Source organism: Pelobates fuscus, chromosome 3, assembly GCF_036172605.1.
Source record: "Pelobates fuscus isolate aPelFus1 chromosome 3, aPelFus1.pri, whole genome shotgun sequence".
Classification (NCBI taxonomy): domain Eukaryota; kingdom Metazoa; phylum Chordata; class Amphibia; order Anura; family Pelobatidae; genus Pelobates; species Pelobates fuscus.
Window position 1 is genome coordinate 333,998,040 of NC_086319.1, and position 12,421 is coordinate 334,010,460.

The 12,421-nt window shown below is 38.1% G+C and overlaps 1 protein-coding gene across 1 annotated transcript in view; it reads right to left on the minus strand.

The window, feature by feature from the left end:
• Positions 1-1,431: 1,431 nt before the first annotated feature.
• AP4E1 (adaptor related protein complex 4 subunit epsilon 1) overlaps positions 1,432-12,421 on the minus strand; it is a 59,980-nt gene continuing 48,990 nt past the window's right edge. The window contains exons 18-21 of the mRNA XM_063449041.1: positions 11,429-11,932; positions 11,149-11,339; positions 6,769-6,926; positions 1,432-2,601 (exon numbers count right to left, since the gene is read on the minus strand). Of these exons, the coding sequence (XP_063305111.1) occupies positions 2,429-2,601; positions 6,769-6,926; positions 11,149-11,339; positions 11,429-11,932 (1,026 nt within the window). The 3' untranslated portion in view covers positions 1,432-2,428. The remainder of the gene's footprint in view (positions 2,602-6,768; positions 6,927-11,148; positions 11,340-11,428; positions 11,933-12,421) is intronic.

Consider the following 12,421-nt stretch of genomic DNA (forward strand, 5'->3'; position numbering starts at 1 on the left):
TAATGCATTAGATTTATGAGATTTTCGGTGGACTGACTTTCTTTTTTCAGTTTTAAAACACTTTAATAAATACAAATCAAAATAATAATAACATTTAACCATCACTTTCAGAACCCTCTGATAAATATCCCCCCCATGTTTTGCGACCTGTACAAATAATCTCGAGTCAAAAGTAAACCGATTTAAACAGATCTCTCAATCATATATAGAGGTGCAGTCAGAGGCCATATTTCAGAAGCATTATCTTAATGCAAAGCAAATTGTAGCAAATGCACAACTATGTACTGTTTAATAAATCAACCTCTGGGTAATCATATATTTACATAGGAGATATGTGTTATATAGAATACAATATTGTGAGTATATAAACTATACTTCTCATGCCTAGTAACTGTTGTTACCAGAGTGATGACCCTCAGTGATAACTTGGGGCAGGAGTGCAGAACTAAAATTGGAAAAATTACTTTATGATAATGCACAGCAACATTCCACCATTGCTGACTGAACTGCTACTGTACAGCTGAATCATAAATCAGTGCAGCAATGACTGGAAATTTCCTGCAACATTAGAATACGTTTCAGGAAAATATTTCTCCACATTAAGTACATTTATAGATATTATTAAATGATACAAACTAAATATTAAAGTGGCACAGTGATATGAAAAGGCCTTTCCACTATAAAAAATAAAATTAAATATAAAATTAAACACTATAGCTTTAGGAATACAAATGTTTATTCCCAATGGTATAGTGCCATTTTAGCCATTCCAATCATTGGACTCCATCAGTAGGGTTGTAAAAAAAATAAAAATAAAAAATTAAATAGTTTGCTTATCTTTTCTCCTTCACAGCACTGGTCTGTGCACTGCCATCCCGCCTCCTCGATTGAGATCAAAATCGATGATTTCAGTCAATCCATAAGAAAGCATTGGGAGGCTATGGCGTGTGTGGCACAATGCTGCACCAGTCAGATGTTCTCTCTTAGATCATATAATTGAAATAGAGTTTTACTCTATATCTGAGGAAGCGTCCCTAGCGGCTGTCTGAGTGGCAGCCACTAAAGGTATTCAGACCCTGCAATGAAAATATTGCCGTACTGCAGAAGGCAATGTTTTCATTGCAGGGATTAAACTTGGAGTGGAGTCTGGTTACATATTGTGTCCCTTTAAGGCACAGATTAACAGGGTTTTAATCTACGCAAGCTATAGCAGGTTTAGTTAAAATTAATATCTTCAAGATCTATCAGTGTTTCAGTATAGTGAGGACATTTTCCATTACTCAGTAAAAGTTACTGACATAAGGGGCTATAGAAAACATGTGATGCCAGCAGCCAATTAAATTCCTTAATTTGCTAAACAGATCCCAGCTTTTCTAAAGAGACTTCTCTAAACGCTCAGATGTACACACACACACAAAAACAACAACCACGCACGAAAGAAATACGTAATTCTTTTAAAAATGATATATGCTAGTGAATATAATTTGTGATGACAAGGTTACTTTAAGTTTATATTTTAAAACTGAAAAAACTGAAAATAAAATTCCTTTGCAATGTACACAATAAGAAGATTTAAATAAGGCTGGTACAAGGGCTTTTGTTAGTGCATAAGACCTTAGCAGAGTTATTCAACTCTGTCCTTGAGTACCCCAAACAAGCATGGAGCCAACACACATGTTGGTCTATCCAAGGTACCTGGTAAACATGTCCTTATAAGAAGTGTACTATTGAGCATATATTTTGTCCAGAGCAAAAAAAAAAAAAAAATGCCAGTTATACTTTTACTGATGGACAAACATTATATTAAATTACTATATTCTATTAACCATTAGTGTAAAGGCATTGGGAAGACTGGAAAAAAAAAGATCTGGTGAGGCTAATGTAAACACATGACAAAGAAGTATGTCATCCCTGTTCAATATAGCCTATTCTTTTGAATTTCATGTACTATTTTATATTGCTGCAACTCAAGAGATTTAATCACACAATGTACATAGCAGGCCATGGACAATGCGAGTATCCCAGGTGCCACACAGCAGATGAATCAATGGTAGTTTCATTACAACTTTAAAAATGCAGTCTATCCCATTCGCTCACTTGTTCCTTTGCACAGCAATTGTAATACTAAAGAGGTCTGGTGCATAATCATGTATCAGTGCAGCAGGTCATCAAAGAGTACCCTCCATTAGGAGAATAACAAAAATAAAGTCGGTTACATTTATCTTACAGCAAAATATCAAAATAAAACCGCTCGTCTGTTTAAAAAACAAAACAAAACAGGAAAAAGTACTTCAATGAAAATCTGCAATCCACATTTCATCTTTGTTCGGAGTGTTTTTCATCCCGAACACGTTCTGGTTTGGGTCCAACCAAATATGCAGGGAGACTGCTTTATTGATGGTTTGGTGTGGTTTATCGATTGCAGTCGTCACTGTGGCACCCTGAACGATTCTAGTTCTCTTTGACACTGGTAGAGTAAACATTCTGGTAGATTAATACTTTGAGACCTGGACCACAAGGTCAATACTCCTTCCTGGAGGTGGCAGTGCAAAAGAGCAGGTAACGAGGGGAGCAGCTGGCAAGCAGCAAGTCCTTCATCACCTTCACACAAGGTTTAAAGAAAAAAAAAAAAAAAAAAAAAAAGAAGAATTATAGTAAACCTACAAGAAGTTATAAAATTCAACATAACAGCCAATATGCAGTGTAATGCCTGGTTTTATTTTTTACTCTGAAAGGTCTAAACAGCATCTCTCACAGTTCTACTTTTAGTATTTTATTTTATTGATGGTAGATACATTTCTGTTTTTGTCACGTCAGAATCAAAAGTTCTTTGATCTTAAGAAATATGATGCAATTATTTTTTTTCCTGGCTATTTCTACATCGTATAGCTGTACTATTTACAGTTTATCTGAAACTCATAAAATAACATTTGCAATTGTCAAAGCAGGAACTCTACCTGCAAAATCTACAAACATGGCATTTCTTTTAAACTACGTCAAATGTACATATTTCAGTGCTTTGTAGGTGTATTTAGCAACGCAACCTAGAGCTTTTGAGATTTTTAATTTAACGTAATTCTTCTTTATTCTTAATTTAGTGTATATGTTTAATGAAAGGGAGTGAATGGAGGAGAGGTTTCTTTATGTCACTACATTCCCACCACACCCCCTTTTAAAGTCATTACAATCAAATCAGATGCCTCAAAAAATAGCCAAACCTCATATAGGAAGAGAATAATGAAGTAGAACGTGTGACATAGATGGCAGCTTACGACGGGATACATATATTCTCTGAATTGAGGCTTCTTTATATTTAGGCAATCCAAAGCAAAACACGGTATACTTGGATTGCAGTCCATTGCTGTATATGTTTTATTGACACTGCAAGATCTATGCTACATTTCTTTACATACAACTATATATTTCAAAAGGAATTAGAGCAGCAGTTCTGCCCGTTTTGGAGTACAGACAGATTAAAACACAAGTTTCTGCTATCGAGTAAACTTAACAGGGCTTAGTACAAACAGTGTCTTGTTACTCCGGCAGCACATTTGCAGAGGAATTATGTAAGCAGGCAAAGCTGTATGTGTGCATGCATAGTAATTAGCTGACTGGCTACGTTGCATCGGCTTGTATGAGACTAAACACAAAGATAGTCATAAGTAATACACAGGGTAATCTTAATTATCTGCTTCCTGAATCACAACAAAAGTAGATGGAAAGGCATCAGTTGGAAAAGGATTTCAATAAAATGCAATCTGTCCAAACATGAATAGTGGTTTCATGCAGTATCTTTATAACATTCTACATGATAAAGTTTCCTCTAACCTAGGTTTAAAGAGTTAAATAGAAGTTCACTAGATTTGAGTTCATTTGTGTCTAGGCTCAATTCACTAAACATTTTATGGAGAAAACCCAGGGAAGTAATCCGCAGGAAAAAAATTAACCCAACAGAAAATGGTGCAAAGTACCCAACGTTTCAGAATCAGTGGTTCAGATTCTTGGAATTCTCCTTGAAAAAGCAAAAACTCAATAGAAATCCAAAACTTTGTCATTTATCCAAATCTGAATGGTCAGAAATTTGAAAATGTCAAAAACACTTACTAAGAGAATTTTTACCCCATTTCCTGAAAATGCACTCCAATGAAAAAGTTTAGACAAAGGTGCGACTGTAGTGAGTTACCCGAAGCGTTTTGGCACGGCCCAGGTCTAATTCCCAACCCAAATCCTTCTTTTAAAACATTGTAGCTGCAACAAATTCCTAAATCCAAGCCACTAGAGTTTACATTATTTTTTTTCAATTTGATTTTTATTTGGGGTTGTACACATAAGCATACATCCTTGTCAAAGTATGAAATATCAATTACATAAACATAAGGGCAAAGCACTACACGTGTTTGGAATTTTATAACCTAGGCGTTACTCAAATCATACTTATCACAAACCAAGATCCTCAAGCTCATAGGTTCAGCATGTTATAGTGCTCCTCAGTTAACACATGGTAAGGGTGATCTCTTACATCAACGGCAGGAGCTGCATAGGCTTATAGGCAGTTGGAAGGGACGGCAATACATTGGCCTGATACCCAAGTGGAGGGTCATCTGCAAAAGGCTGTAGCCTTGGGCAGCTTAGTGGAGGTCGAGATGTGCTTTCCCTCTGGTTTCTTTGTGGCATTTTTCTCCCCCTTTCAGTTTCGCACCCTCCCCCCCCCCTTGGGAATTTGGTAGGTTCAGCCTCCGCCATAGTATCTCCGGGTCTTCATTCGAGCATAGGGTAAGGACTAGGGATGTGCATGGGGTGAAATTTTGGTTCGGATCGGCATTCCGAAATTCGGGACTTCGGCAATTCGGAACTTTGACAACTTCAGAACTTATCTTGCAGCTGCTTAGTAGATAACTCCCTAATTCCCACGGTATTAGGGAGTTATCTACCAAAAGGCTGAAATACCTAAATTGGTCTTTCAGCCACATTTACTAATACTAAGTAAAAATTACTTAGTATTAGTACATTTTGCCCCTACTCGCTATACTGCGAGTAGGGGCATGTCATTTAAACAGTGAGCAGCCTGTGACCCATCGTCCTTCCCCCTGGCCCCCACCCCTGAGCGGCGGGTGGGGGCCCTAAATTAGAATAAGGGGGGGACCTATTGTCCTCCCCCCTGGCCCCCACCCCATAGCGTTTTTGTTTTGTTTGTTTTCTAACAGTGAGCAGCCACGGTATAGCAAGTAGGGGCATAATAATTTACTAATACTAAGTAACCCTTACTTAGTATTAGTAGATTTGGCTGAAAGACCAATTTAGATCTATAGGCCTTTTAGTAGATAGCTCCCTAATACCGTGGGAATTAGGGAGTTATCTAATTATTCATTCCTGTCATTCCATTGACAGGCTAAGTAACTTACATTTTATATGAATGTATGTTACTTGATTGTTGTAAGTGTTGCAAATGCTTACAGCTGAATCCTGGCTATGTTTGTATACTTTTTATTTAAACTTGTATACAGTGTAACATTCTTCATTCTTCCACTGGGTAAGTATATTAGTACTTAGGCAATACTGTGCTTAGGAACTTTGGCAATTCAGCTATTCGGACATTCGGATGTATCCGTATGTCCCAAATTACCCGAAATTCGTCCGAATTGCCATTCAGAACGAAACGAATTGCACATATCTAGTAAGGACTGCTTCTCCCTGTGGGACCACAAGTGCACCATCTGTATCCCAATGGTACCTGATGGAGTGATCTCTCAGCTTCTTGGCAACCGGGGCCAGCTTGTGTTTCTCCACCAGGACAGCAAAGGGTAGGTCCCTGAAAAGTGTTACTGAACTGCCTTAAAATGTTATGTTTCCCATCTCTTTGGAGTGTGCCATGATGGCGGAGCAAACCGTTATGTCTCTAGTTGCAATAATCGTGTCTCTGGGGGTTGCAGCTGGAGCCATAGCTGCTTTGCGCATTCAAAATGCTGATTGGCGCCACCTCTAAGGCCCATCTAGGAGTAAGGTAGAAGCATGTCCCCAATTACCTTCTCTGGTATTAAGCGCAGGTCGGATGTTCCGGCGCCTATGCCGTGATTCCATAGCGGTCATGGCTCGGTTTAGTTGTTTACCTGTTGGGTAAGTTCCCTCACTTGAGTCCTGGTATCCTGGAGCTGTTCGTCCCGTTCCCTCTCCTGCACTACTTTAATCTTCTGCTGGACCACTCGTAGATCACATTGAGTTTCCTGAAGATCTGCCTTCCACACTATCCAGAGGTCAAGTAGTAGCTTTTTTATATCTCCCTTGGTAGAGGGAGAAGAGTTTTCCTCCGGTTCAGAATCCTGAGATCTCTCACTCTGTTGAGGGGAGGAAAGTGACTCCACATCCTCCTGTGACTCCTCTAAGGCCTCTTCTTCAATCGGTGCCAGAGGCGCCATCTTAGGAGGCACATGCTGCCTAAGCCTCTTGAAGGAAAGCTGAATATCTGGCATTTTAGGGCTCTCTGGTGGGCAAAACATTTGTGCTTGTGCCCCATAATGTCATCTGGGGTGGGCTAGTTGGTAAGAGATTCTCCACAAAGCCTGCAGGAAGGGTAAAGTCGTCTTGTTTGCAAGTCAGGTGCAGAGCTCCACAGAATTGCGTCTATGCTGTAGCTTAGCCACGCCCCCAAAGTTTACATTTTTTTTAAAGTGCAAAAGCATATTTCCTTAATTAACAAGTACCTCATTTAATACTTTATGTGAATATGCATATTGATCCCAGATAAAGTGTATAGCACAGAATACAACTTACCTATGACTTCAACAATATAAAGGTTCAGTGTCTTCTGCAAACATTGAAGAATTCCCAGCAAGGCCTCGTCGGCACTATGAAGTTTTACTTTTTGTTTTGCATCATTAGAAAAAGACAGCCACATTTTGCCAAACTCATCTGTTGACATCCTCAATGGTCTGTATCAAAGAATGCAAAGTGTTCCATTTAGATTACCAAATATAGCTTGCAATTTCTTCAATTAATAATACCACACAATTAAAAAATGCATCATTTTTTTTGTCTTAAATTAACACAATACAATGAAGGTTAGAACACTGATGCAGCTGTAGTGGTTTTAAATGTTTGCCTAAATTAAACCACTTAGTCTAGCATTCTAACAAACTTTTTAAGTACGTGGTCACTGCCATCTTTACTGAAGTTCCAATTTGAGCAGTCATTCCCGACACAGGTCTATGGAAGAGACATGGGATTTTCCACGGAACTACTCATGCAATGCATGAGAAGAAGCATTTCCCACAGCCATCAATAGTGATGACTACTGGAAAAATCCCCTACTTGGCGAAACGTGTTATGTTTTAGATATTTGTTTTTAGCATTAAAAGTATATTTGGCATTTACATAATTTGTGTGCCTGACCATTTATTACACCTGGTGTGCTTTTAACACCCTTTTAACTTTATTGTTCCAAGCAGACCAATATCTTTGAAGAAATAATGTTACACCAACACCCTGGCCAGGGTCATTCCCTGGAGAACCTACTATACATTACATCCCTGGTCGGGTTCATACCACCCATATACTTGAGCAGTGCTACCAGTCTTTTAAATGTGAGTAGACTGTCATTTTTAATCTACTACTGTATTTATCACAGTGAGCATTATTGTCTGCTTTTATTTTTTTCTTACATATACATCAGTATGCTGAGAAACTGACTCATAGAGCTATATATCCATCACTGGGGATTGTACTGCTGTATACCGTTTTACTCAGAGCTGGTTTACAGCTCTATTAAATGTGAGTGCTAAATCCTATTTTTGTTGAGTGTCCTGTACCATAACTGGTTATTATGTGTTTTTTGCACATATCTTCAAATATCCAAAGTCTGGACGATTATCAGCAAGCAACTTCAAGAATTTTGGGATATATTGGACTTCATATTTGGCGGAACCCGTATTTGTGTTTTGTACAGTAAATATGTATATTTTGTAAAGATGTTATCTTTACAAAATACTCGAAAGTGACAGAGCAGCTTTAATAAATACTTGAATTTATAAACCCTATATTTAGCAAATAAACCCCTAGGTGCTCTTTGTAATTCCTTCAAAGTGACAGAAGGCTATAAGCATAGTACAACGCCATGCATGCAAGAGACTAGAACATACAGTTTCCGAGGTATCCGTCAATCAAACAGACATGTCATGGCACTTCTCTACTGCACCCCACTTAATTAATATAACTTGTAAACGTAAGATCATTTCCCCAAGAGTACAGTTTAATTAACTAGAACAAATTGGATATGTACTAGAACTGATTGTCTGTGGAAATATTTAAGATAAAGCAATTGTGAAACATCATAAAACCTTCAAAGCATTAAGCAGCGGGGGTGAAATTTGTAATGTACTAATTTGCAGTGACATTTGAATGATTACAGATACACACATATTTAAATAGACAGGCTTAAGGTTACATTTGTTTAAATAAAACTTGCACAAATTGTTGACAAGGTTTATATTATCCTAACAAATTAAAAGTGCTGCACTTTTTTTTCATGGGGGAGGCAAATGTAAGTTAAATACATATACAGCAGGAATGAACGGACTTTCATCAGGATTTAATGTAAAGAGGTCTCTGCAGATCTCAGACAGTCAGGTCATCATGGAAGATTTCCATCAGATCATATAACCTGTGGCCACATAACTGTAGTGAGTTTATCTGTAAATTCTACTTGAAGATCTGTAGCTCTTCAGTACAGAGATAGACTTCTACCATGTGTATCATAATTGTCAAGCTTTCAAGTTCTAAATCACATGAACATGTGATCATAGCAGCCATTAAAAACAGTTTAGCAGATTAACTCATAGGAAAGAAGTGCCGTGTTTTAACTGTCTTAGATACATAAATGAGAAAAGAAAAGTAAAACAAGGATTAGTTAGATTAAAAACAAAAGGAAGGAAGGTATGTAGAGGAGGATAAAGGTCTAGCTGACTGCCTCAATGAATATTTTTGTTCGGTATTTACAGATGAAAATGAAGGAAAGGGACCTCAGTTAAGAAAAAGGATAAATGAGTCATTTATTACACGTGAGTTTACAGAGGAAGAGGTTCTATTTCAACTGTCAAAAGTAAAGACAAATAAGTCAATGGGACCTGATGGAATACACCCAAAGCTATTAAAAGAGCTTAGTGGTGTACTAGCAAAGCCATTAACAGATTTATTTAACCAATCATTGATAACAGGAGTAGTCCCAGAAGATTGGAAGTTAGCGAATGTTGTGCCCATTCACAAGAAAGGTAATAGGGAGGAGTCGGGCAACTATAGGCCAGTAAGCCTTACTTCAGTAGTGGGGAAAGTGATGGAAACCATGTTAAAGGATAGGATTGTTGAACATCTAAAAACACATGGATTTCAAGATCAGAGACAACATGGGTTTACTTCAGGGAGATCATGCCAAACTAATCTTATTGATTTTTTTTGATTGGGTAACTAAAATTATAGATCAGGGTGGTGCAGTAGACATTGCTTACCTAGATTTCAATAAGGCTTTTGACACTGTTGCACATAGAAGGCTTATCAATAAACTACAATCTTTGAGTTTGGATTCCAATATTGTTGAATGGGTAAGGCAGTGGCTGAGTGACAGGCAACAGAGGGTTGTAGTCAATGGAGTATATTCATAGCTTGGGCTTGTCACCAGTGGGGTACCTCAGGGATGGGGTACCTCAGGGAATGGGTACTTGGACCCATTCTCTTTAATATTTTTATTAGTGATATTTCAGAAGGTCTTGATGGTAAGATGTGTCTTTTTGCTGATGATACTAAGATATGTAACAGGGTTGATGTTCAAGGAGGGATAAGCCAAATGGAAAATTATTTAGGTAAACTAGAAAAATGGTCAGAGTTGTGGCAACTGACATTTAATGTGGATAAGTGCAAGATAATGCATCTTGGACGTAAAAACCCAAGGGCAGAGTACAGAATATTTGATAGAGTCCTAACCTCAACATCTGAGGAACGGGATTTAGGGGTGATTATTTCTGAGGACTTAAAGGTAGGCAGACACTGTAATAGAGCAGCAGGAAATGCTAGCAGAATGCTGGGTTGTATAGGGAGAGGTATTAGCAGTAGAAAGAGGGAAGTGCTCATGCCATTGTACAGAACACTGGTGAGACCTCACTTGGAGTACTGTACACAGTACTGGAGACCCTATCTTCAGAAGGATATTGATACCTTAGAGAGAGTTCAAAGAAGGGCTACTAAACTGGTTCATGGATTGCAGGATAAAACTTACCAGGAAAGGTTAAAGGATCTTAACATGTATAGCTTGGAGGAAAGACGAGACAGGGGGGATATGATAGAAACATTTAAATACATAAAGGGAATCAACACAGTAAAGGAGGAGACTATATTTAAGCGAAGAAAAACTACCACAACAAGAGGACATAGTCTTAAAATAGAGGGACAAAGGTTTAAAAATAATATCAGGAAGTATTACTTTACTGAGAGGGTAGTGGATGCATGGAATAGCCTTCCAGCTGAAGTGGTAGAGGTTAACACAGTAAAGGAGTTTAAGCATGCGTGGGATAGGCATAAGGCTATCCTAACTATAAGATAAGGCCAGGGACTAATGAAAGTATTTAGACAACTGGGCAGACTAGATGGGCCGAATGGTTCTTATCTGCCGTCACATTCTATGTTTCTATGTCTGATGATGCACAATGGCAAGTGTATACAAATTAATTTAAGTAATTTTAAGCAGGACCGGCCTAGGGAATTTAAGTCCCAAGTGAAAAGTAGGAGTGACGCAACCTATTATGCCTGGTGTTATATTTTAATGTGAAAACAAATGAAGAATTGTGTTAATTGTAAAAGCCACTTATGACTTATACAGTAACTTTTAGACACACTTAAAATAAATTTATGTGAGAGTGTGTCTTAAGCATATGGATTAATAGTAGTTTATGAATTAATAAAAAATATTTGTAAATTCTTACTAAGACACACACACACCTTTGTGTAGTTTACGTAAACATTCACGGACACTCTTACAGACAGTTTCATAGTTGTACACACACTGCAATGTGTTTGCTCCCTTTGCAGTGCCATTTAAGTGGAAGAAATTGGGCTCAGATATCCGCTTATTCTGCAGATACCATCAGCAAAGTAAAAAATGTACAATACCTGATAAAATCCATCAGCACAAAATCGACAGAAAAGCCAAGTTGAAGAGACCTCTCTGGCTCAACGTCATAGGTGATGCAGCCAGTAAGTGCCCCTTTAGTGCATGGTTGGATCATCTGTATACTACCATTGCACTGATGCACACCATGTGCATCAAGATGTGAGATGTGACAAAGAAGATTCTGGGAAACCTAAAAGATACAGCAAATTAATACGTGACCACAAGAGGAAAAGAAAACTCTTGTACAGAAAAAAATGTAATCTTTACACAATGACTTACTGTAATGTTTTCACTGTCTTCCATTTTCAAGTTAATGTTTTTAATTCCACACGATTTCTTATTCACAAATGACAAGGAAAGTGTCAGGCTGTTGTCTTCCCATATTTTACATGAACACAGTCTTACAAAGTCACTGCCAGCAAGCTCTACGGTTGTCGAGTGAGGATACAGAGAAGTTATTGCAGGCATGGTTTCAAAAACAGGAGTAGTGATTTCTAATGGCAGAAAGACATCAAGGCTACTGTTTGCAAATATGGACTGAAGTTTACCATCATCTGTAACAGCCCCTGATGCGTCATGTTTTTGGGGAGAGTCTTTGGGGTCTAATACTAGTTTAGAACTTGCTGGGCGCATGCTATTCACAAGCATTTCTGACATGTTTTTCTCCCCAGCAGAGGAAGAATTAAAGGCGGCATACATAGATACTTCTTTGTCTGGGAATTTTTTTCCAACAATTTTTGATTTTCTCCTAAACTTTTGTGTGGTTTGTTCACCTTTATCCATCTGAAACATACAAAAATATGAGAATAAATTAATTAAAAAAACAAAACATGTTTGTATACACATGAAATGAAAAGGTGGACTAATAAATAAATGTATGTTAACCCCTTAATGCCATTATGGCATTTTATGCCGTCCTTTATGAAGTGGGCTTTAAAGCCTGAAGGGCGGCATAGAATGCCCTGCATATTGGGTGTGAGCAGGGCTAAATCACTGTTCATACCAGGGAGTCCCATGTTTCAATGGATACCTCTGTCAGCTGAGGCTAGTTTTAGTGGACCCAGACATTTTGATGAGCTGCATGCAGTGCTGAAAGCCAGTACTGCATGTAACCCTTTATATCCCTAGAGAACACTCTGATCAAGCTCACCCACAGTGATTCATTGACTGGCCCTAGCCGCAATGGTATTTTAATCAGTCCTGTGCTTTGTCAGTTGCCGAGCATCAATCTCAATGCACTGGGCATACTATATTCAGTGGAAAAGATAGGAA